The following is a 27,011-nucleotide window of genomic DNA, read 5'->3' on the forward strand; positions in this document are numbered from 1 at the left end:
TCAGTAAAGCTATGATTATACAGTGGTGAGATTTATTAATGGAAACTAGACTGGATTCCCTGTGGACATACTAAAATAACCAAAAAGGGGCCATGAACCTGTCTTAACCTGCTACCTATGGATTTTCTCAGGTCCAGAATTGGGGTTCCCCAAAGCGGGTGAAAGCCACCTTTGTCCCCACCTCCAATGCCACAGTCAGTGCAGCTTGACCAGACTGGAGGATCCAGTCTTAGTAGTTTATTCCTCCATTGTTTTTGGAAGGCCCCAGATCCCTTATCTTTCTGGTATCTCAGTAGGGCCTTGCAGGCTTGGTCCCTAAGGAAAAAAAAAACACAGAGAGCATCATGCGCCCCACCACCACTGCGTTTACGGAAGGGAAAGCTCTGACTTCCAGAGGCTATTACCTAAATGACTTCCAGCAGTCCCAAAGGCTCCTTGCTGCAGCACACAGTGTCTCACTGAATATTTGCTTCTTGAGCATGAATTGTCTATAAACTACTAAGGTCAGTTTCATCAAATGTTTTCATACTGACAAATATCTAAAGTACTGTCAAATACTTCCTGCACAAGCAGTCATGCTCAGCCACTGATAGACTTGAGGGCCTCTAGGTGTAAAGCGAGACCTGCACTGAGAGTATACATTGGGGATGGTGATGAGAGAAGCTATCAAGCCCACCAATGACAACTTTGGATTTATTATTTAGAGTGTAAAGCCCAGATCCTCAAAGATATTTAGGTGGCTACCTCCCATTGATTTGCATGTGTTAGGCATGTAAATACTTTTGTGGATCTAGGACTATATATTTTTTATGTTTGTAACATACCTACCACAATGGGCCTAAGCACTACTACAATATAAATAACAATAATAAATAAAATATTTCACCACTGAAGAGTTATACGCGTATAAAACTGGTTTAACACAGTGAAGCATCAAGCCATTCATGGGGTTTTTTGTGTTCAGCCTTGAGGTTCTACTATATGTAACTCAGAGTTATGAACACCTCGGGAATGGAGGTTTGTAACTCTGAAATGTTCATAACTCTGAACAAAACATAATGGTTGTTCTTTCAAAAGTTTACAACTGAACATTGACTTAATACAGCTTTGAAACTTTATCATGCAGAAGACAAATGCTGCTTTCCCTTTTTTCTTTTTTTTTTCCAGTAGTTTACATTTAATACAGTACTGTGCTGTTTGCTTTTTTTTTTTTTTTTTGGTCTCTGCTGCTGCCTGATTGCCTACGTCTGGTTCCAAATGAGGTGTGTGGTTGACTAGTCAGTTCGTAACTCTGGTGTTCATAACTCTGAGGTTCTACTGTAGTTGTTTATATGTGAAAACTTTGCTCAGGGCACAATTTTATGTTTGTTCTGAATTTTGAAAAAGAATCTAAGTAGCATTCCCCATGGACAGCCTTCACCATTGGTGACAGCAAGACAGAAGCAGCATTAGTTTTCATGATGCTGACATCTTTCATTAAAAAAAATACATTTCATTGCTAGTTAACCTTGTGTTTTGCTTCTGAGACTCATTTATATAATCCCATTCAATTCTGTTTTATCTATGTTGTGAATTTACTCGTGCTGCTGGAGGCTGTTGAATTTTTCTCCTTGTTTTAAATTCTTGTTCATTCGCATATGCTATATGCAACAACAACAGGCATAAAATGTACAGAAGCCATAAAGGACATATTAGATCTCTTCACAGGTTAATTTTATTTGTAAAGTTACACTTGCCTAGCTCAGAGAAAAACTGTACCTTGTATATGCTTAATCTTTTTAAAGCCAATAGAACCTTTAAGTATACTCTTTGGTTTTGGATAAATAGAAAAAAGGGATTAATAATGTCACACAGAATAGTAATATCAAAATACATTTTCCAGGCTACAAATTTTCCAGATAGTACATGTCTGGACCACACTCCAAACTAGAGATCCATCTCTGTTTAAAGCCATGTTATATTTTGTAAACAACTGAGATGAAGGGAATGATAAACTTGGTAACAAGGCTGGAACGCATCAGAACATCATGAAGCTTAGTTGTCACCACATAAAGCTACCAGAATGGTTTCATAGTCTCCTTTGGTTTCATCCTGTCAATTTAAGAACACTAAAATTATTATTACAGTTCTGACTAAAGATTCCTACTAAGATCAAGACCCCATTGTGCTGGACACTGTATATACACCTTCTAAGAGAGACAGTTCTTTTCCCAAACTAAGGCCACATGTGATTAACTCAATGAACTTTGTATGGTCCCACTGAGATAATGGGACTACTCAGAGTGCATAAAACTAAACACATGAGAAAGTCTTCAGGATCACAGCATATGCAGACAAGATAGACAATGGTGGGAACCAGAAAGGATTTGTTTTATAGATGGGACACTGAAACACAAAGACATTAGGTGATTCGCCTAAGTTGATACAGTAGGTCTGTGGCAGAGCTGAGAATACCCTGAGTCCCGATTGAGTGCCTTAACCTCTCTACAATGGGTGAAATGGAAAATCTTCCTTTATCAGTTAACATGAATGTTTATTTAAACTATAATTAACCCATATTAAGATGGGCTATTCCTAACTTGTGTTAAAATAGGTTTCTTTTGAAATAATTTTAGATGTTAGATGGAAAGCAGCTTTTTTCAATGCTATATTAATTTGTCCTATTTAGAGGTATATTTTTTTTAATTTCAGTAGTTGAATTAAAGAGACAAGGTGGATGAAGTAATATCTGTTGTTGGACCAACTTCTGTTGGAGAGAAAGAGACAAGCTTTCCAGCCACACAAATCTCTTCTTCAGGTCAGAACTCTGTGGCTAGAAAGCTTGTCCCTCTCACCAACAGTAATTGGTTCAATAAAAGATGTTACTTCACCCAGCTTGTCTCTCTAATATCCTGGGACCAACATAGCTACAACTATATGGCATGCAGCTGTAGAATTGGAGATGGAAAAGTGCTAGACTGGCAGCCCTGAAGACCAGAGCACTCTGTCTATCCCCAGAATCCTTACAGCAAAGACAGGAGCAGTGTAAGCATTCCTACCGTGCCCTCCCACTGAGTCTCATGTGGAACCACAGCTAAGGAGGAGAGAGTAGTTCAGTCTCTATGTTCACTCAAAAAGAACAGGAGTACTTGTGCCACCTTAGAGACTAACATATTTATTTGAGCATAAGCTTTCGTGAGCTACAGCTCACTTCATCGGATTCGCCACCGGGCTGAAACTGCCAAAGAGTGCTGTATATTGCCATTTGCAATGGCTTTTGTGACACATGCTTATCCACCAGGAAAGGACTCAGTCCAACCACCATTTTCACTGATGAGACATCAGCTAGTAACTATTTTTCAACCCCGCCTGAATTAAAATTGGTGACCTAAAGGATGGCTATAAGCCCATTACCAGCTTCCTGAGCCAGCCAATTACAATAACGTTTTACATTCAGTAATTGATATAGCTTCAGCTGAAAGGAAAAACATACCAAGATGGCCTGGCAGAGAGGTATGCCATACAGCTTATTATAATAGCCCTTGATCTCATTCATGTCAACCTCAGAACGTGAAACCATGATTCTGTTCAGTGTTTTGTGGTGTGTCCCAGAGCCCTGTTAAAAATAAATCATGATTACCTAGGCATACAAAGCATTATTCTTAAATCATGGTGGTACGTGTTTGTTTTGACAACCTGTATGATTTTTCACATCAAAAGGAATTGCATGTTAAACAATGGGGGGCAAATGGACTGTTGCAACATAAATCAAAAATAGCTGTGTATTCATCTGACCACTCCCGTCTGAAGGAGCATGGGGCTAAGGCCCCAGAACCTGCACTGCTTCTGATGCCTTCAGATCCTCCCCTTTCAACCCCCTGACAGTGTGGAGACATGCTGGTAAGGCTCCTTTGCTTTCTGCTGGCCCTGGACTGCTCCTTAAAGCGAGGGTTCTCTAGAGAAGCAGATTTCCCTCTGGTGTGTGGAGGTACAAGTCAAATCTGACTTATTTTCAATGTCAGGGAAAGCACAGGTTCTCTATTTATATTAAATAAAAACACGAGGTGTCTTGTCATCTTGATACAATTGGGTTTACATGCATAGCTCCTATTAATGCTAATGGGAGTTATGTGAGTAAACTCCTAACCACGGGGATGGGGAAACATCCTCATTAGAGTGGCCCTTATGGTCTCATGTGATCTCCAAACTTCTACAGTGATGAGGTCTTATAAGTTACTAGATAGATACAGCTTCCATTGGCATGCTCTTAAAGGTCATTCCGGGTGTAGAGACATTATCAGTTCTAGTAGTATTCCCCATTTTATATAGTGTTAATATCACTGAAACCAAATTAACTTTTTAACTGTGACCATTGTAGATAGGTAGATGCAGATGAGTTCCTATAGAGATAAAACCCTGAGCCCCTTATACCAGACAGGAAAGTGTATGGAAACTCACTGAATTCTTTTCCCTCTGGCTTCCTCCTGAGGGGCTTTTCATGGCAGGATGCTCTGGACCAGTTTGTCGTCTTATATTAAAAAGTTCTCCCTCCCCAAACAAAAGTTTTTCAGCATACTCTACCTTCATTGCCAAGTTGAGCTTTTCTGCAAAGAAAGCTGGTTTGCTTGTGGCACATTTCACTGCAATGAAACAATGTGACAGAGTTAAATATGACTCATAAGTAAAGCACACATGCAAAGTGGGGGAAGGGTACTGTAGTCAGTGCTGAGTTGGGATTTGCCAGCACGAGGTTAAGAAATATGCTCCAGTTCTCAGATGGCAAAGTGAAGCAGTTTGCTCACTGCATAATGTTTCTAAACTGGAATAAATTAACTATACCAATCATATGCCTAATATCATGATGTATTTTAGAGGGTGTTGTTTGTACTTTTCCATTTTTTGTGTGTGCCCAAATTAACCTAGCAAAGGAATAAAGCTAATTGGTGTGTTATGTTTGCACCAAACACTCAGAGCTGGGTTGGGAGTACAGTAATAATATATTTCACACTTATGCAGCACTTTGCATTCATAAGTCTCAATGTCTCCTGGAGCTCTCTGGTGCACAAGCGACACACCCACTTCATCACACCATAGAGAGAATGCAATTCTTCTGTATCACTGGCCAGATCCACTCCAGCTGGTGTGTGTGGAGAGAACATGGTTTTGCCTCATCCCTCCCTCCTTTGAAGTGGGCCCAGGAGATGTTAGAAAGGAGATAGCCTTGTCTATCAGCAATTTGCCCAAGTCACCCAAAGAGTAAGTGGCAAAGTCAGAAATAGAATCCAGGTCTCCTGACTCCCAGACCCATGTTCAGTCACTGAGGTGTGAGGTTTTGAGTGAGGATTGGTCAGCCACAGGGCAGTCCCCAGTATTGTAACTCCACCCAGGCTCCCATCATTTGTACCGTTCGTGGTGGATAGAAAGTTTAAAGGGCATAATAACAGACATGTGACAATAAACATCTACCTTGATTCTTTTCAAAGATATTCTCCTGAGAAGTGCCTTAGGCGGATGATTTGTAATATTTTATCAAAATGCAAAGTAAATCAGTGTGGAGAATAAAAACTCTACAACCCTGATTTGTATTTACACTGGAGCAACTTTATACCTCTCTGGAAGAATAAAAAGCCTTAAAGTGAGTTTAAATTACTTTTATGCTTGCTCTTTGGGCCTTTTACACAGCCAGAGGTATAAAGCAACTTTAGTACAAATGAGAATCAGAGTTGATAGGTGGATTTCAAGAAAAACATCTGTTTATGAAATGTGCATTTTCACACATTAATTTATATTTTTTATTTATTTGAAATAACTCCTGTTTACTCCATTTTTTCCAGTTGAACTTTCCAAAGTGTCAGATACCAAACTGTCATGTACAGTAGCCATGCTAGTTTTTAATGAAACACAATAGGAGACCAGGATCCCTTCCCATTGGGCAATGAAAAATAGTTTACTTCTGGCATTCATACAGTTAATATGGAAAGAAGCACAGTTGAGAAGCAATGAGTTTCTTGGCAAGGGGGATTACATACCAATCGCTGTCAGGCAGGTCTCAATGTCACCTTTCAGTTCCAGGTCCAGTGCCTTGTTCATGTCATGTTGGCTAAATTTGGTATATTTCTGAAAGACTAGACATGGATATCAAGCTTAGTGAAAACTGGGAAAATACTATGTTCTTGATCTCTTTATTTTATTAATGTTAGACAGTTCTCTGATGTCCACCATATGGAGTAGACAGTTAGCTAACAGTTTGAGGATGTCATCAGATCAGCAAGAGATATACAGTATAGGAAATAAGCTACAATTTGAAAAGCTTGCAGCAGTTTTGAGTTTCCAACTTCTGTCACAGGAATTAATGTACTAGATCACATGATGGAAAGTGTAGTTATGTACCAGGCCCATTTAGCCCGAAAGCCTGTCTCTGACAGTGGTTAGTATCAGATACTTCAGAGGAAATGACAAGAAATCCCATAATAGTTAATTATGTGATAACCTGCTCATATGGGAATTGTCTTCCTAACCTCAGTCACTTAGTGCATTGGATTGTTCCCTGAAGCACAAACAGTCCTCCAAAAAGCAAGTTAAGACAGATACACGTCTACTGCACTTACTTTAGAAGATCCTCAGAATGGGATGCAGTTCAACCCATAATGTGAAATGTCAACTTTATGCACCAGTTATTGTATACCAGCATCCAAAATGTATGTATTGGGAATATATTTCATAAGTGTAACTTATTTCAAGCCTTTGCTGAAATAACTTTCTCATGTGCATTTTTCTGTTCATTGGATTATACAGTATTTGATATAGCACCTTTAGAAATTGGGGCCCAGTCCAATGTCTTTTAAAGTCAATGGAAAGACTGTTTGATTTCAAGTAAGCACTGGTTCACATCCTAAGTTGTTTCAATACTTCTGACACCTGTTACTCAGATATACAAGAGGTGCATTTTTAAAATACGGTTCCCCTGAGGCCGAAAGCTTCATTCAACCTACCCCTTCGAAGATGTGGGAAGCTTCTCGTAGTAAGGATGGTAATGAATACATTGATATCTGTTCCTTTTCTTTTCTCTCCTGCTTCATATAAGGCCTATTGTAAAGCACAGAAGTTTATATATTATCCTTATAATGAGATGACCTGGAATACTGTACATCTAATGCTGTCACCCTCAGCCAAACAGAGGCCTTTGCACCACTGTCTTCATCAAGGACGAAGGACATTCCATACATAATATAGAATGCCTCACATTCCACAAACTTGTCCAGAGGATTATTATTCCTAGCTTTTCCCACTGTTATTGCATTCTTGGCTAAAGTCATAATAGTTTCACAGGCCATTAGACACCTGTGCTTGGCATTTCCAAACATTTTTAAACAGGACTGTTCCTGAGAGAAGTATGCTGCTGTCAATGTGGAAAGTACAGGATTGACTGGCTTTCTATTGCTGGACCCAAATAAGAAATAAACTCAGATAAGAATTCCACAGAAATGTAATATGGGAAAGCTACACACCAGATCTTCCTTTTCTTTGCATGAGGGCCATTAATGGAAAACCAGAAAAAAACAGACTCATCCTCTTCCTTTTTCCCCAGCTCTCAGGCATCCTCCACCCACTATAATCACCTTTGGGATGTGACCCCTTTATCATGGCTAAATCCATGGAATTGGCAATAGTACTCCCTTCAGAGCCCAACAACGATGCACTTAAATGGACCTATAGAGATTCTACTGAGTGCTGTAATGTACCCCTTCCATTGTAAAGGACGAATGTGCTGTCCTCTCAGACATGCGTATGTGTGTGTTTGAAAGCAAATACATGTTAGGAAACTGAACTCACATACTGCAGGACTGAGCTTTACAATGAGGCCAACCAGTTGACCTTTATATCAAATTTGAAGCTTTGAATTAAAGTAGTGATGACGTGATTTTACCTACAGGCATAAAAAGCTCAGGATAGACTGCTATTTCAGTGTTGTTGGCCAGGGTGTTTGCCCATAATAAAAATCATACTAATCTAGAAGCTGTACTATGGGAAATTTTTGTGGTATTTAAACTTTCATAAAAAAGATTTTAAAATCTAAAGTAACGACATACAAATAAGTATCAAGAAATCTTGAAAAGCCTATGCTTACAAAGCTAAAGCTATAGCTAAAAAGGGGAGTGCTACCAAGTTTCCTTTGGCTAGGATGGTGCAGGTGGTTCTTCTCACCCATGTACGCTTCTTTCCTCTCTCAGAAATTGGTAGATGTATTGGTTTTTATAAATGAAAGGAAGAGGTCATGGGAAACTTATCAATCACACTACAGACCAATACTTGCTCATATTCTAACAGCATTCTCCAAGAAAATAGACTCAGTCAATCCCTAAACTAATAAAAGATCTTGGGTGGGGTAGGGAGGACACCAGTATAGCAGATTATATAATGTCCTCAGCTAGAGAAATTGTGCTTGTTACAATCTATGTTGAGCATGGAAATAAAACAGACAAGAGAAAACATTTCTCAAATAGAGTGCAGAGCCTTTTCTTACCCTGGCATCACTGTCAGCAAGCTCTTCATTCACACAGCCATCTTCATTTCGGTCACCCTAAAAAAATTCATTTTCTCACGTTACCATTTTGTTTATATAACCCTGGAATGAATGCCATTTCCCATTATGCCATTTTAGCATCAAGTTTGATAGCACTAAGGTGAAGTTCCAATGGGTAAGTCGATTGCTCTAAGAATGAAATCAAACCATATGCAAACCAATCAGGTTTCCTTTGTTTAGGGTCAGATTTGAGTAGTGCCTTATTTCTCGAATAATCATAGGAACTTCATTGAGACTACTTGTGAAGTAAGGTACTATTCACCATAAAATAAGGGGTGTCAGAATCTAACCATTAGGTAAAAATTCAGACACTTAACTCATTTTAAGATAGACTTAATAATTTTCATTCTGATCAAGGATTTTATTTCACGTTGCTATTTTAAATTTCAATTCTTCATTTTGGGGGGGGGAAATTTCACACAGATTGTGACTTCAGATCCCTGAATCATGGAGTCTGATACCTGTTGACTTTACAGAAAGATTTTATATATCATGTCCACTACTGTTTTATTTAATCTGCTTTTAAATATCTGCATATAGGGCAATTTGTCCACCTTCCACACCCTCTGCTTTTATCCAGCTATATTACTATTAAAAATATTTCCTAATATCTAGTTGAAAGGTTTATGTTCCTATTTCTTGGCATTGCTGTTTAACTTGCCATCTTCTGAGATTAAATAATTTCTATCACTTCTATTATTACCTTCAAAATACTTATAAACTCTGATCATGTGAAAAAGTTTAAAAGCAAACAGAGGCCAGTAAAAATCAGGGATTTTTCTTGTAACGTCTAGTAGGATGAAAACATTATTCTAAATATCAACTTGTTTAAAGAGAAATTTTGCTTCACATAGTAAGATTTCTTTTTTGGTGGGAGGGGGGTTAATACAGAGTAAAAAGCAGTAAACATGTAAAAAGCAATAAACGTCCCCCATGGTTTCTCTGGCTGATGCACATATGTTAACCAGCTCAACCAAGACTATTAACTCCTTCTTAAAAATAAAGTTTATTGAAAGTATTTGAACATGGCATACCTTGGCTAGAGCAAGCAAAGCCTTTTGGAAGTCTCCAGATGTATCTGAGGCAATGTCTTTTGCAAGATCTCTCTTAAGCTCTACAATAAAACCATAACAAAAAAATCCCATGATAATTTAAAGAATTATTTCATCTCATTTATAGAAATATTCCCTCCAGTTCCAAATCTCCTACTTAAATATGTGTTTTTATCAATATTGGAATTAGTCATTTTGATTTGGGTCCCATTGTTATCTTTGTAGGAAGCTGTCTTTGAATAATTTTTATGTGCTCTCTCTAGTTTGTTTACTAATAAATTGAGATGAATTGTGAAGTCTGGATTCTGATCCAAATATCTAACCTTGGGAATAGACTCATAGACTTTAAGGTCAGAAGGGACCATTATAATGGTCTAGTCTGACCTCCTGCACAACGCAGGCCACAGAATCTCACCCACCCACTCCTGTAATAAACCCCTAACCTATGTCTGAACTATTGAAGTCCTCAAATCATGGTTTAAAGACTTCAAGGTGCAGAGAATCCTCCAGCAAGTGACCCATGCTACAGAGGAAGGCGAAAAACCCCCAGGGCCTCTACCAGTCTGCCCTGGAGGAAAATTCCTTCCCAATCCCAAATATGGCGATCACCTAAACGCTGAGCATGTGGGCAAGACATAGAAGGGAGGGATGGTTTCATCTCTTTTTATAAATTCCTTGAGTCACATTTTCCATAAGGAGTCTGGTTTACATGGGAAGAAGCAGGGGACAGTAAGGTCTCTCCTGCTGCTTTGGAGTGAAACTTTTAATGCCAGGAATGGAATTTCTCAGATGCATTGGCCATGGATGCTTCAAAATCACCAACACTAGGGAGAGAAACAGCTTGACCAAACATGCCTTTATTCCTTCCCCAATGATATGTTCTATTCATGTAATTTTACAACCTATGAATTACCTTCCCTGTAGACTCTGTTGATTTCTCTGATTTCCCTGTTGTTTCTTGAAGCCAGAATCTCAACTAAGGTATCTTCATCAGTTCCAAGCCCCTGTTGGAAAATGGTTGAGCAACTTTTGTCTGACCTTATATAACTAGGGAAACACAACATCTAGAAGCACAGAACCACGTGATAACTATAAAATCAATGTTCTTGATTACAGAAGCATAAGTTTTTGGAAGATTATTTCATCTGCGAGCCCATATACAGTGAGCCAAGCCTTCCAGTAAATCAGAAACAATAATAATTTTACACCATCCTATAAATTATTTTTACTATAGTTCCTCTTTATCATACTTAATGCTACTAATGTCTGAGACAGGTATTACAAAGACTGAGCAGCTTATAGGTAGGGCTTGCTCTAAGAAAACTGGGTGGAAGGAAATACAATTCCTTTTTTAAAAAAATAGTAGTTTAATAAATGCTATAGGGAAATGACAGAAATGAAAGAGCACCATTTGTTAAACTCCTATCAAGGGCTGCCTTTGCCAACTGAACTTTCGTTTATGGATTATATTTCCATATGTCTAGCGTTAAATACGTTTTCTCCATCAGAGTTTTTACTTGGCCTGACTATAACTTTAGCTTTAAAGAATTAGTCCATTCTGCTGCTTTGTGGTGGTGTTATATTTTTTAAAAGGTAAGGAGAGGGCCATTTGTGCTTCTTCTAATTCACCTGGGGCAATTCAGAAAGCTTTTTTTCTACATGGAATTTTTCTTGTTTAGTCTACAAAATGAACTGTTCAAGAACCAAATACAGTATTCAAGATGACTGTACACATTGAACTGATGCAAGTAGAATCAGATGTTAACAAACTTGATGAAATAATTATAGTCACAAAGCAAACAAAAGGAAATTATTTAGCAGATGCAAATCGATAACTTAGCTTTATTGCACCAGAATATTAAATAGTCCAGTTTTCAGAGAGTGAAATTAGAACTATGCATGCTCATACTTTTAACTGAATGGCACTTGCAAGCTATGGATGCATCTTACAAACTTTTAAATAAATAATACAGATGCTACTCTTGTCTGACAGTTTGAATTTATTGGTGTTCTTATTTGGCACTGCAACCAATTTTAGAATCTGAATATAACTGCAGAATATAAGCAAGGATAGCTGCAGAGGTTTTTAAGTTGGGAGTTGTGCTGAAATTTTACTGTCATACCTTCATAGCCGCTCTGAGCTCCTCAGCATCAAACTGGGCTGGAGTTTTCAACAGAGCCAAGACGACTTCTTCAAGATGACTTTTGAGGGCTTTTTTCAAAGCTTCTTCCAGAGGCTACAAGGAAGGATAAACAATTGTAAGCTGGCAAGCTTTAAAAACTCACAGTTCAGAAGTACCCAGAAAATGAATGAGTAATCCTATTCCACCTCCCATGAGCACCTTAGGAAAAATTCACCTTCCATTTTTGAGAATCATGTTTTAAGCTTGGGGTGCTTTGTCTGCTTTTTATTCATGTTGATGATTCTTTAACTAGCTATTACAAAGTGTTCAGAAGTGCTCTTTCTCCTGCATACTGCACTGAAGACAAAATAAAGCCAAAGCAAACTTTCTAGTTCTTACAAGAAGCTAATATTGTTATTGTGATCATGACTTGCTTACAAGTGCATTTGGGTGGGGGGAGAGGGGGCTTTTGTGTTTGCCTGGTTAGGGATAAAGAAGTTGGAAACTACCCTATTTAAATGGAGATTTTCCAACAAGCTTAGCACTGGCAAGTGACGTGAGAAATATTGCAAATTTAGGATTAGTAGTGGATCTTCACATATACTATATACCAATGCTTCCTAACTTAAATGTAGTTCTTGACATTTCAGTGTGTGCAAAAATTATAGCCCTATGCCCACCCCAAAAACAAGCCTCTAATAATTGCTTTAAGAATCTGTCACCTCTTTATTGATACACCAAGCAGGGGAACTCTGTTCTGCAAGTTAGGACCTCCTAAATCAGTGGGGTTGCTATGGGAGTACTATATTCAGTAGTTAATATCTGCTGAATTCTGCTAAGTTTTGATACTCCACCAGTCACTAGAGTACATAGGTCCCTAGAGAATATGCTTTTAGCATTTTAAAAATCTTTCATGTTGTCGAAATTGAAAATTAAATTTTAGTTTTAAAAAGGGGTGAGATGGATCCTAACAACTTAAAGTACCAGGCTCTTTGTGACTTTGAAACTGTTTTAACGTAGGCCTTAATAAAATAAGAAAACTGCAAAACTGGGGCTTCCTCTCTGGGACGGGGTAAGGCTATGTAAACCACAGTGAGGTTTGCTGAACAGGAAGACAGGAAACCTAGACCAAAAAGAGGCACTTTATTAGAACTGTTTTCTTAGTGGTTCCCTGCAAGCCACTTCAGGGTGAGTACCTTGATTGCTGGGTTCTTTGTGACTTAGCAGGGGATGTAAAGGCTCAATAATTTAGGTATGTTGATTGTTTAATATTTCAGTTTACAATAAAGTTAGTGGAGAGTTTGTTGTAGGGAGGTGCAGAGCTACACCCTTCTCAAGGAGATACAATGATCCCCAAACTCCCCTGAGCACGGGGGCAGTAAGGGTGCAGTCTGTAACATCCACTAAGATGGAGCAGCCTGTGCACCAGACCCACTCAATGGGCTGGTGTAGCAGTGAGGCAGGGCCATGATCCTGCCTCTTCCTTGCCCCTTTTGGAATGATACTCCTATCCTGAGCACACATGGAGAGATTCCCTCTGGTTCTCCAAGCACAGATATTGTGATTAGAATTGGCCCTTCTGTAGGGTTGCCAGTTTTTCTTGGACATATTCCTGGAGGTTTCATCATATGACATAATCTTTAATTAAATATTAATCTTTAATTCTGGCAACTCCAGGACAATACTCGAGAGTTGGCAACCTTACCCTTATGCAAGATGCACAAGGTTTCTTGCATCCTTCCCCCTGTATACCTGCACAAGGGTTAGCCACAGTCCTGCCCTTTATGTTTGCTTTTCTATATACTATTAGACTGGCAATTCATACAGATACCCACAATAACAAGTGAACACATTAGCTCCTCTCATGCTATGTTGGAGCATAATCCTACAAAGTACTAAATGCCTCCAAAGTATTAGTGAGAACTCTCAAGTCCCAATGGCTCTCAATGAGTCCATTGGGACTTTAAGATGCTTGATGATTTGCAGGATTAGAGCCTGGAACTTTACCTCAGAATGATGATGGCCATTAAGATTAATAGCCTTTGCGCATCTGAGCCTACAATGTAATTTCAGTACAACATCATCATTCCCAGCCACAGCCTTCAGCAACTACATAGAAAAGATTCCTTCTAATATTATGTTTTGGGAAGCTAAAACTGCATGGACTGTTAGGACTAGCTGCAAATATTGAAAAACTCAAACTGCATATTAAAGACAGCCTTGTTGTTACTGTACCTTTCCTTTAGACTGCTGGTATGCAGCTTTGATCTGCTGGCGTTGTCCATTGGTTCTTTTAGTCAAGATATCAATGATGGTTGCTTCATCCACACCTGAAAGTGATGGAAAACAAATCTTTTAAAATCATTTTCATAATCCTTCCATTTTGCTTGCCAGTCTCTCTAAGTTATGTAATCAAATCATGATTTATACATTATATTCTCTGAAATTTGTCTTGTTTACACTACTAGACATATTTACATTTATCCAAGGAGAAAATGTAGTAATTAATTTACTAAGTTGTGATTATAGCCAAGAAAGCAGATAAATAGGTTCCTTAAAGGTTGTTGAAATCCGTGTTTGCTATGGTGTCATATACAAGGTCACTGAAATGTTCTGAGCGAAGTACCCACACTAGGCCATAGCTAAATAGAATAATTACTATTAGCTATCATGCTCATGTTTAACTTCAGTAAGCCTAATTGAAAAAAATGTCATATTCTGGGCAAAGCGCCCAATGTGAAATTCATTAAAGACAAAAGAGTAATTGAAACAACACATAGCACAGTATCAGCAAACTCATGTCTTCTTAATCTTGGGGACATTTTATGGGAATCAAATCAAAATCATTAACTTGGCATGTAATAAAATTCTCCTTCAGTTCTCTAAAGATTAAATTTATAATACTGTTACCCTTTGTGCAATAAATGCAAGAACCGTTAGTGCAGCGTTACAGTCTGAAATTGAAACACAAAGTTAAGAAATCAGAACGTTCAGGTTTTTCCCATCTGATTTGATTCAGAATTCAGTAGTTTTGATAGCTCGCTAGTCTTTTAGATATGTATGAGTTTTCTCTGCTGAATGTTGTTACCTCTGGTTCTGTCATTTTATTTAAGGTTATTCATTCTTAACTTCCCTGGGGAAAAATCCTAATTCTGTAATTGTATGTCATATTTTTACTCTTCTTACCCTTAGCAGTTATAGCTTTGTCCAGTGCGGCAGCATCAGATGATGGATTGAAGTTAGGGTAGGTATGGACTGCGGATCCACCCTTCGAATTTTTCTAAAAAAAAAAGAATTTGGTCATTTCACAGAGACGATTTTTATGCCAAGAAGATGCTCGTGTGAGTTTCCTAATTGGGAAAACTGTACTCTCTGTGCCATTATCAAAGAAGGAAATGTAACCCCATTTTTAAAGAAGGGAAAGAGTAGTGCACAAGGCTATTTAGTTATATAATTACCAGCCCTACCACTGACTTGCTGTGTGACCTTGAGCAAGTCACATAGGATCTGTTTCTGGTCCAACAACACCAGTGTACCAGGAGCAACTCCACTGAAGTCAGTGTGTTACCACCAGTGTAAGAGCATACTTAATCATTGTATGCTTTATTTTACCCACAGGTGAAATGAGATTAAGAGTTTCTTAGCTCACAGAGGTGTTGTGAAGCTTTATTAATTAATGTGTAAAATACTTTGAAATCCTAGGATGAAATAAAATATATAAGTGCAAACTATTGGTATTCAAATCTGTTTGGGTGTGAGGTATGATAGCACGCTATACAACTACATCAGACGGGTCAAATACTAACATCTGAACTTTCATAGAATTAATCATCTGTTCTCGGTGTCTTCAGTCTTATCTCTTGCCTTTTCTCTCTTTACTGGGTATATTTTAAAGAACTTTAGAAGTGAATAATTAAGGAAGAAGATACAAAAAACAAGGTGTACGTGCACTGGATACATTGTATGCATAGGGCAAAATGAACTACTTAATATTCTTGAAGTGCTGATATCTCACTAAGCAACTGTTGATGGCCTACTTCCATAATTTTATCATTGTGCATGTTAATTAATATACACATGTATTTGGCCAAAGCTAGACTAGGGAGAGTCACGTGTACTTAATACTATTAAATACTATAAACGTGCACTAGGATCATTGTTGGTAGATGTGGCACATTAAGAGGAAGCACTGCCTACTTCAGTGCCCCAAGGTCTCAGATATGCCCTATGATTTAATTTTACTTTGGCTGCCATGGCGAATCTTTTGAACCAAAGCAACTGCTCATGAAAAGAATTCCAGGCTGTAATGGTGCCACTGGGGCTGCCATGCTGGTGAAAAGGAAGTCTGGCCAGAAGGCTGCTGTGCTCAGGCAGTCCCTGGATAGAAAAGCTGCAGGACTGGGGTGCCACAAAATGGTGCCACAAAAAGCCACCTCAGTCCATCATCTGCCCTGAGCACAACTCAGCCAGCACAGAGGAGCCTGACCAGAATTCCCAACTTCACACTATTACAATCTTTCCTAGGTTCCTTTCCTCTCCTATTTCGTCAAGGAATGTTACATTCTCCATATACTGTGACTTCTCACTGGTGTGTATCACTGACATCCATTTACCCATTGCCCTAATCAGCTTGGTCATCTTGAAGGTTCTCAACATCCTCCTTGGTGTATCAACAATGTATCATATCTCTGTATCATCAGAATTTTTTTAAATGACGCAGCACATTTCCATATTGCAAATCCTTCTGGTATCATTGATGAATCTAGGACCCAGTACTCATTTTCTGAGATCCCATTTGTTATAATATTCAGTGATCCTTCCCATCCTAATCATTTTTTATCCAAATCATACCATATCTGCATGAGAACAAAGAACTTACTTTGATTGAATCAGTTCTTCCTTCACATTACTAGTCTCAGACTCTTGGCTTCCTATGTTTGTTTGTTTTATTTATTTTTTAAATTTTCATGGCATTAGGAGTCCCTGTGTCCTATTTAAATGTCATTCCATCCTGATAGTCTTAGGTGTCCATATTCCCTTGTGTGGCAGATGGACTCGTTTTAGCTTTGCTTTTTATAGTATCAGTGGCTGGTGTCAGGGTTCCCTCCCCACTCTGAATTCTAGGGTACAGACGTGGGGATCCACATGAAAGACCCCCTAAGCTTATTTCTACCAGCTTAGGATAAAACTTCCCCAAGGCACAAACTCTTTGCCCTTGGATGTTACGCTGCCACCACCAAGTGATTTAACAAAGAATCAGGGAAAGGACCACTTGGACTTCCTATTCCCCCAAAATATCCCCCCCAAGCCCTTACACTCCCTTTCCTGGGGAGGCTTGAGAATAATATCCTAACCAATTGGTTACAAAGTGATCACAGACCCAAACCCCTGGGTCTTAGGACAATAGAGAAATCAGTCAGGCTCTTAAAAGAAACAGAACTTTATTAGAAAGAAAAAAGGTAAAAGAAGCACCTCTGTAAAATTAGAAAGGAAGCTAATCTTACAGGGCAATCAGATTTAAAACACAGAGGATTTCCCTCTGGGCAAAAATTTTAAAGTTACAAAAAGAAAACCAGGAATACACCTTCCTCTCAGCACAGAGAAAATCACAAGCCAAAACAAAAGTAAACTAACGCATTTCCTTGCTAGTACTTACTATTTCTAATGGAGTTGGATTTCTTGCTTTCTTGATCTCTCTCCGGCAAGCACACAGAACAGACAGACAAAAGCCTTTCTTCTCCCCCCCCCCAATATGAAAGTATCTTGTCCCCTTATTGGTCCTTTTGGTCAGGTACCAGCCAGGTTACCTGAGCTCCTTAATCTTTACAAGTAAAAGGATATTGTGCCTCTGGCCAAAAGGGATTTTATAGTACTGGATGCAGGAAGGTTGTTACCCTTCCTTTATATATATGACAGCTGGCTACACAGAACGACATTTCATTACAGTTACTGAAATGGTTGGCCCAAATGGGTGATGGATACAAACTGGAAACTAGACGTTACTGTGTGTAAATAAGAATAATATCTGTTATCTGATACTGACTTGCCATGATAGACATATGCTAGTAGTACCTAGTGTAAAATCCTAGCCCCAATGAGTTAATATAAGTTAATGAGAATTTTTTCATTGTCTTAAATAAGGAATGATTTCATCCCTTAAGTATATAACAAAATACAGATTGATTCCAACATTTTGGCAATCTGTGCTGATGTTTTTAACTGTGTTTCTAAAGTCATTTGTATGTGAAAGTTATGCTCTTGGGAGGTTGCAGTACTTACAATGCACTCCTGCTCCTCATTGTCCATAAACCAGGCCTGCTTCAGAAATGCTTGCACCATCGACATATTGACCCAAGTTTCTAGAGGGAGAAAATGAAATTCTAGAAAACAAAATTTGGTTTTGATCACCTTCATCCTCATGGCATCCCAAAGGATTTTGTAAGCAAGAGGCCCAATCCTGGAGTTGCTATACTCCTGTTGACTATAGTGGGAGGCTAAGTAATGTCTGCAAATTTAGGCAGAATGAGTTGAGAGTGAATGTGTGAGGTATATGTGGCAGCCCTTATGGCATTCAGCAATTGCTCACATGGAGCCTTAGCTATTGGAACATGTTTTGGAAGCAGAGGGGATCCTACTAGTGTTCCAACTGGTGTGGCATCCTGTTTCCAATATTGGTCAGTATCAGCAGTTTCAAATGAAAGAGAAAGAAACCCACAGAAAAATTTCTTCCTTGACCCCCCCACCCATTAGTTAGAAGTTGGCTTTGAGGGTTTGAGGCCTTTCAAAAGTTACTTTTCTTCTTCATATCCATATAAACCTCTAATTCTTTTATGATTTCTGCTAAGCTGGTCTAGAGGTTGTGATGCAGATAAGGAGAGGCCAGTCAGAGCACAGCTCTGCTCTGCAAATTTTCAGCCAGTGTAAGATCCATTCAGGACCATAGGTAGTTGATATAAATCCCTAGGCTGCTCTAATTTCCACCGAGGCTGAGTAGATATGGCATGAGATTCAGGTAGCCATAACTGATTCCCTCCCTCCTATGTCAAACAGATCTTGGTTCAGGAGAAAGTCTAGTCCTTCATTTCCCTTTTCCATGCAGACATTTTGGCAAATAAATCCATCCATTTTCTTCTAGTAAACTATTCACGGGATTTTCTTTATTCTACAAGGTAAACAGAACTCTGGAAGCATTAAATACCTTACTTTGGTTTGTTCAATTGAATCAGAGGATTAAGAAATAAATGAGTCTATGTGATGAAATTTCTTATCGCCCAGTTTAAACAAAGTATATTGTTTGGAGCAACATGATAGTTTACTATAAGTGATAAAAAAAGATTGCAAGAGTGCTGGAAGACACTTCCAGGGTCTCTGAGCACACTACTGAGTGTGAAAAGCCTAATTTAGTAGGAGAAGTGGGCTAGAGAGGAGCAGCAGCAAGAGGATTTGAATTTGCTATCAAGAGAAAATGGAGAAGCTGGCTGGACTCTTGCCAGGATCACTAAGGAAAGGTACCTTCTCCTAAACTTCCCTCCACTCCCAACCTCAGGCTGGGGCACCATCTATAAATGACCAAGATGGAAAGGGAGAAAAAGTGGCCAAGCTGCAGGTACCATGGGGGGGCGGGGGAGAGACATTTCTTCCTGCTTCTAATAAGTACTTGACAAGTTATTTGGCTGATTATCAGAAGTCTGGCAAGAATTTGTCCCACTATCCAAAAACTGAATCTCTAAAGTAATATTAAACAGCAGCCAAATACTTTTTAATTTTTGTCTTTGGAAACAAAACAAGAGATTGAATTTGATTTTACATTGTTTTTTATACTCCATTGACTTCAGTGGGATTACTTGTGATTTACACTGCTGTAAGATTGGCATCAGGCCAAACCTTTGCATAGCACACTTCATATGCGGGTTTGCCTCTCCAGGAACTATATTAGATGAATCAGCATGATGGGTTTTATAGCACACTAAGTTGGTCTTGAAAGAGAGTCTATTAATGTTGTTGAACCCCATTTGCAAAAAGTTTTGATAGTGTAGACATCAGAAGTGTTTGTGTACCTATTGTCCATGCCTCCTGTATGTTCCTGCCAACACCCAAGAAATAGTGCTTCACTCTTATATGTATCAAAAGCTTGAAAAGCCTGTCCTTGGGACATAAAAGAACTACGGAGAGGAGAGAAACAGCCACACCCATGGAGGAAACATTAATGGAAAGTCTGAGCAGATGAAGAACCAGATTCTGCAGCACTTACTCATACTAAGTTGCTCTTACATGAGTGTTTAATTATAAAAGCAGATTGTTTTCTTGGCTTCCTCATTAAGACTATCAATAAAGTTTCTTTTTCACTTATAGCTGAAGTTTGTGAAACAATGAATACTGTTTTTAAGCAGCTAACTATTGTCAAAGTAAAAGCAGTTTTAAATTTCCATATAAGGTATTAGTTTCCTGTTATTCATAGTTTTGCTGTAAAAATAGCTTTCCATGGTAACACATTAAAAAACAGAAACCAGGTAATTCCAAGCAAATGTGCTCTCCAATCCTTAATATTTATGCAAGATTTCTTGTGTACCTCAAGTAAAGAAAAATTGTGACAGTTCCCACCCCTGAATGTAAATGCAATACTTTAAGAAATGACAGTACCCATCTGTGCCTGTGCCAACCAACACAATCTACAGAAAACTGCACAAAATAATTTGGTGAATGTACTGTAGTACATATTTATTAAAGTTTGATAAATCAACACAAACCCACAAAGAACTAAAAAATGCATACCTTTTGCTTCACACAGCTAAAAAAGTGTTACTTCTCTGGAAGCTGCAGCCTAGAAGAGGAAAGCCTAAGGCTTGTGATTTTTATAAAGCCCTTGGGTGACCACACCTAGCAACCAGAGAATATTTCTACAACTCCAATGATTGGCTGATGTTTGTTTGAAGGCTAAATATGGACTCTGTCCAAAACACACACATACACACACACAAATGCCATGCAAAACCATTCACTGGAGTTAACTAAGAGCAGATTTCAGAGTGAAAGAAAGAATGACAGAAATGTCTCCAGACTGTCATTTTTTTTTAACACTTCTGGGGTCAGATCCTCTGCTGGTGTAAACTGGGCTAGGTTCATTAAAGTCAATAGATTTTAAACCAGTGTGAGATAAAAATAAAACTCAGTGCTGAATAAAATCTTAATCTTTTCACATTTTGACACATCTGATTGTACAGCTAAAAAATCAAGACAGAAAGCAGCAGCACTTCAGTCTGAGGAGTCTGACTAGCAGGGAGTCTGAGAAAGGGATAAGAACAGCAGATGTCTTCAATGCGAACTGGTGGCCATCAACCTTGCCTTCACTGGGGTTGATCTTAGAGCAGAAATGGGTCACTATCCATAGATGATTTTTTCCATCTCACACCTTATTAGGTGCAAAAGTGATGATATTGGCCATGGTCATTTTAGAGAACCAAGATGTGAAAACAGACAAGTTTAATGGACTTTCCATAAGTAGTATTTTTAAACAAACAAATGGGCCTGAGCTGCAACATTCAGATTTAGCTCTGGACTTCAAAGTGTGATGGATTTGGTTCTGCACACAGACAGAGGAAGCAGCTACAATGAATAGGCAATTGGTGTGCTGTGCCTACTGCCTATCCTGCTGACCTGTAGTGTCTCATGTCCTTATGATCCCCTGTCTGTCTGTTTCCACCTGTTTCTTGTTTTATATTTATTTATAAGCTCTTTGGAGGCAGGAACCATCTTTTTTTCTTCTGTGTTTCCAAGGCACCTAACACAAGGGAGTCTTGGTTCATGACTGGGACTCCGGTACCCTACTGCAATACAAATAATTGATAATAATGCAATTGAAATGAAATAATGCAATTGAAATGCAATTGATATCCATGTACAAGTTTGGCTTTTGACCTCAAATCCCTCTCACAGATTTGCCAGAGTTTGAATATTTTCAGATTTGTGTGTGTTCTGTTTTGGGCTCCGTCTTTAGTAAGAAAGTACATGAAGGATGGAAGAGTAGGGATTTTGTTCCGAGAGAACCCACAGTGATTCAGTGTTTTTATAAGGCACTAGCAAAATATTACCTAATAGCAAGTCAATCAAGAGAGAAATAGACATAAGCCAAATACTTTATGCAATGCAAAAATAAATACAGTGGGACACAATTTGAAATGTTTGTTAAAGAAATGTATGAAGACATGTGAAATGCCACCAAATCTATAATTTGCATATTGATAGATATTACTCATATCTGAAATGAGGCAAACAGGTCAGATACCTGAGACATGAACTAAATGAGATGGACTGTAATTAAATTTAAAACAGAAGCTATAAAAGCTAATATGGAAAGTTCAGATTATCCCTGTTGTTTATTTCTTTTTTAAGAATGAAAGAATAAGTTTCTGCTTTCCATCTGGATTGGAGGCTTTGAACCATAAAGGTGAACAGTTAGTAAAATTAGATTGTATTCTCATAAAACAGGCCAATTTCGGTGTAGGACCCACATCCATAATGCCTCATGCATATGAGATATAAAAATATAGGCTGTTGGTTAGAGTGAAGTGCAGTTTTCTTCTGAATGAGATCCACTGAAGCATGATTAGCTTTGGCGCTAGAGGCAGCAAGAAAGATCTGGATAGGCTTGGTGAAGGCATTACCCTTCAGAAAGGAGCAAAGATTTTCTGAATAAATCAACAGGGATATATGTGCTAAAACAAGAGTTATACTGTGATGTAGGATGAAGGAATCAAAGATTCATAGTCACTGAAATGTCATCTAGACGATTCTCCTGCCAGTGAATGACTGTCCCATTTCTACTTTCTAGAGTTTTATCCTTTGTATTTTTTAATGTCTCAAGATTCAAAGCAGCAACCCTATTTTGTAGCAAACATCTTTTCTACCCCAATATTCACTGACTGGTTTAGTCAGTTTTTCTACTCCTCTTTCCCCTCTATTTCATCATGCAGCTGAAAAGCCAGGAGAGCAAGATTTCAGAGCTACTGAAAGAGATACGTTCAATCTAAAAACAAAGAAAGAAAATGTGACCACCCATAGAGGAATCAAACACATACAATGTGCAGGTCCAGGTAAAAAAACGTAATGAAATCCCAACATTCTGGTTTCAGCAACAACAGTAGGTGCTGAGCTCTCCATGGGTCTCTCTGAAGTTATCACTGCAACATTTTAGACCCTCTCTACTTAGTCTATTATATTGGTGGGGGCAAAAACATTTCCATCTGGAAATTTTTGCTGCTGTATCTCAGAGGTTTGCAACATGAGCTATATGTGTCATTATAACTAAGGACAAAACTATAAATGGCCTTTTTGTGGCTGTGTACTTGGAAGGGGAAGGGAGTAAAAAGCCACTCCTTAACTTATGGGGCCTGTGTAAGGGCCAGCCAGAATCACAGTTCCAGTGCTCAGGGAAGTGCAGAGGTTGCTACCAAGTTCCTCCCATTGAGGAGCAACTCACTCAAAAGAAGACAAGAAATGAAGATGTCACAGATTACACTTCCACACCACAATGCACCAAGAATGCTCCTGCGGCAGCAATGCAAGTTAATTAATGCAACAATTTAGTCCTTAGTATTTAGGTTACATAGGATCCAGCAGTCTCAATCATGACTGGAGTCCCCTTAGGCTAGCTGCAGTACGGTCCCTCCTCAAGAGATCTCAAACATTGTACCAGTGGCTACTCTTTGGTATCAGAATACACAAAAGGCCCACCCTTAGGAGTTAATTCTGCTAGTTCTTCAAGGAAGGACCCATGGGTGGAGATTTCAGTGAGTTTCTTCCCAGTATACATACCGACTTCCAGCAACAGCGGGCACTACAGGGAACACAACATTTCTGAAGCAGAAATAAAGTCTGCTGCTGAATGCCCTAGAGCTTCCATCTGCATTATGTAGGCAGAAGGACTTGGGGAAATTCCACTCACCCCATTTAGCGCTGCTTCCTTTCTAGGAGTCCCATTTCTCGGGAGGGAGGGGGGGAGCAGAACTGAATCCTGAGTATCATTATCACTTACCACCAGCTTAGACGCAAATGAGTATAATTTTAAATGCTGTGTATTTGGTTGTATGCCAATATCATCTGTGAGAATAGTGTGTGTATTAGATGAGGATAAAAATTACAAGAGAGGGAGAACATTTGTGTTTCTCCCTCTGTAACTTGTACCATGACAATAATGCCTCATTCTGTGTATTGCAACTTATAAACAATCCTAGAAAAGGAGCCTTTGCACATGTTATAACATCTTCATTCTGGAAAAGAGTGATGATACCATTAACCAACCAACAAGTAATCTGTAAAACAAATTATTGCATTTTTTCATGGCCATGCTGACTGTACAGTACAGCTCTGTTGGTGATTCACTACTCCAATTTCAGGAAGACCGATGAGTCAGACAGATCCACCACAAAAAAGAAGTAATTGCAAACAGCTACTGAGAGAAAAGCCCAGCAAAATGCCACTGTTTTGATTTCAGTACTTTCTGCAACTAGGAACACAAGGTGATTGGACATTATAGTAAAAAAGAGGAATAAATGCTGGATGGAAAAGTGAAAAGCTCATGAAATTATTGACAGAGCAAAAGAAAAATAGTAGTCTTGGTTAAATGCCTGTACATGCCTCATCAAATACTCCCAAACTATTAGTTCCTGTTCTTACAGCCCTGTAGTAAAAATCATAAAATGTCAGCAATAAACAGAGTCTCTGGGCCTATTCCATTTTATTCCTGGCTTATTTCAATAATACAGAATAAAGTGGTCTGAGAACACAGACAATACACATAGATTTTCAGCTTCTGAAAATGACTCTAATAGCCAAGATAATTAATATACAATGAAAGGCATTCCTCGAGAGGCTGGAAAACAGAAGTTTTAGCCATAAACTGAAACCTGAAAATAAAAACAATAGTCCTACATTACAGGATTCAACTGACTTTCACACACAGTAATTAAATTAGCAATAGATAGCCCCTTTAATTTGGAAGCTTCATAACATGCATACTCATTTCTGTGGGACTAGAGTGTATGGGAGAAAGAGTGAGAGTTCCAGAGAGATGAGGAGAAAAAATGCCTTGTCTTTCTACCTTTGTTATTCTGGAGTGGAAAAGTGGTGTTATCCCAGGTTTGTGAGTGGAATAACTGCCCCTTACTCATCTGTCTACACTACTACATTAATTAACACTAATCCTCATGATTCACTTAATTGCATTAAATATATTCTGTACCTTAGATTTCTAAGAATATGAAGGTGTTCCCTAAGTCTTATGGTAAACCACAATTTGGCCATTGAGGATCACACAAAATGCTAGTGAAATTTCATGTATTAAAAGGAATAAATAATTATTAATAATAATTAACTAAAATCACCTATTTCCATAACAATGTGGGCTATGACATGATTGACAATCATCATCTTAGAAGCTAGAGGTAAAATCCTAGCCCAGTTTAAATCAGTGGGATTGTGATGGGGTGTGTACACCACACATGCCCTGAAAGAGTTAATGTGGGCCTGATTAGGCCAGTTAACATACCTGGCAGCACTGTAATGAAGCCCCGCTGGGGAGGGGCTGATTATAAAGCCAGGAAATTTCTGGCACAAAGGGTGCTTTTGGATTTGGGAATTGCAATAAATAATATAGCTAATAAGTGCAGCTGGGAAATTCATAAAGAAGACAGAATGGAAAGTGATCACGTCCCAGTGCTTACTGAGTACCAAAGCCAAGGAAATGTCAAAAACACAAAAAGAGTTCCTGGCTGGATTTTTCAAATCCAAAATGATTGGGGCCTTTTCAACTTTAAACGTGATGAATGTTTATGTAGTAATTGCACAAGTGACCACCGAGGAGAATTCTATAACAACATCATAAAAGGAATTACAGCAGCAGCTGATTTGACAATCTACAAAATATCAAACTGCCCCCAATTTAGAAATCCGGGTCCCAGGTGGAATGAGGATTGCAAATGAGCAATGAAGGTGTTGTCAGTTGTTGTTGGCTGTGTGTGTGTTCTCTCTGTGTGCTGTGCCAGATCTGCAGGTGCAGCAGCCCTTGATCAAATTGCCAAGAAGACTCGGTTCAGTAGCAAAGGGGCTCGGCTAGATTTACTGTTAACAAAGCACAATCGTAGTGCCCCAGTTCAATGGTTACAGATACACTAACACATTTATCCTCATTACAATGGACCAGCTCAGCAAGGACTTTCCGTTCTCCCCTCTGTGACCCTTCTTTTATACATTGATACAAACAAGGTAAGGATGGTCCCTCTGATACGGTTAGCCAGCACGCTTTACCTTGTACCTGTTGGTTGGATCAAAACATCTCTATCCATCACCCTGTCATCCTGACCTTATTTTTAAAAGGACTCTGTGGGCCCCGGTACCACCTTTGGGGGAGTGTGTTTATAACTATAATTTAGTACAGGGGTGTTCAGCACAATCCTTCTGGAATGGATTTATGCAAATGTCCAGTGCCTAGCACTTCTTAGGAGTGTTTGTGCGTTTACAACAGCAGCCATGTTCTTGCCAAGTTCATATTCCTGATAGTGAACCTTCGTGCAGGGGTGTTTTGTAACAGGGCTTGGCTTTTGCTCAGAGCCTGACTCTTGCTAACTTTGCATTATATCAGCAGGGCCTGATTTTCGGGCCTTAGGCCTTATACCAGGCCCCTTATATCAGGCCTGATGTCTCAGGCTCTATCTTTCTACTACACAAGGAAAGAAATAAGATGTACAACATGCAAAACACACAATGAATAGTAAAGATTTAATGAATTATAAAAGATATAAGGTGGTGGCACAAAGAATTGTCAAAAAGACCAAAAAAAGTTGGAGAAATGTCTGTGAGAAACTGAACTTGGAAAGGTCACATGATATCATACATAAGTGTAAAAGTAGGATGAACTTACATAAAAGTGTAGCTGGAAACAAATGGGATGCAGATAAGAAGGTATAAATGATGTCTAGAGCATTGAGAAGATCAGTTTTAGAGTATGGATGCCAAGCTTTTGAATCAGCCTCAAAAACAACTCTTGGGGTACGTCTACACAACAAAGAAAAACCTGCGGCTGGCCCATGCTAGCCAACAGGCTCATGCTGTGGGGCTGTTTCTTTGCTGTGTAGACATCCAGCCGTGGATTGGAGCCCAAGGTCTGGGACCCTTCCCCCCTGCAGGTTTTTCTTTGTTGTGTAGATATACCCTTTGAAACTTCTAACTTCTCCAGGCCCAAGTTCTGTGATTGACATGTGGTGCAATGATAGCATTATG

At 38.8% G+C, this 27,011-nt stretch overlaps 1 protein-coding gene across 1 annotated transcript; it reads right to left on the reverse strand.

Annotated features, from left to right (window-relative positions):
* Positions 1–1,696: 1,696 nt before the first annotated feature.
* ANXA1 (annexin A1) lies at positions 1,697–20,650 on the reverse strand. Its single transcript, XM_038403663.2, has 13 exons — positions 20,511–20,650; positions 18,018–18,097; positions 14,925–15,018; positions 13,974–14,068; positions 11,739–11,852; positions 10,529–10,619; positions 9,598–9,677; positions 8,504–8,560; positions 6,972–7,065; positions 6,009–6,104; positions 4,561–4,619; positions 3,473–3,595; positions 1,697–2,091 (listed from the first exon to the last, which is right to left on the reverse strand). The coding sequence occupies exons 2-13, from the start codon at positions 18,081–18,083 to the stop codon at positions 2,035–2,037; spliced, it is 1,026 nt and encodes a 341-aa protein (XP_038259591.1). The 5' UTR covers positions 18,084–18,097; positions 20,511–20,650; the 3' UTR covers positions 1,697–2,034.
* Positions 20,651–27,011: the final 6,361 nt, after the last annotated feature.

The sequence above is a fragment of the Dermochelys coriacea genome, chromosome 5 (genome assembly GCF_009764565.3).
Source record: "Dermochelys coriacea isolate rDerCor1 chromosome 5, rDerCor1.pri.v4, whole genome shotgun sequence".
Taxonomy (NCBI): Eukaryota; Metazoa; Chordata; order Testudines; family Dermochelyidae; genus Dermochelys; species Dermochelys coriacea.

Coding starts and splice junctions, on each gene's coding strand:
- ANXA1 (XM_038403663.2), bottom strand. CDS start 18,083: ATGTCGATGGTGCAAGCATTTCTGAAGCAGGCCTGGTTTATGGACAAT. Junction 15,019..18,017: donor ATGAGGAGCAGGAGTGCATT/GTAAGTACTGCA, acceptor TTTTTTTTTTAG/AAAAATTCGAAGGGTGGATC. Junction 10,620..11,738: donor AGCTCAGAGCGGCTATGAAG/GTATGACAGTAA, acceptor ATTTTCCAACAG/GGGCTTGGAACTGATGAAGA.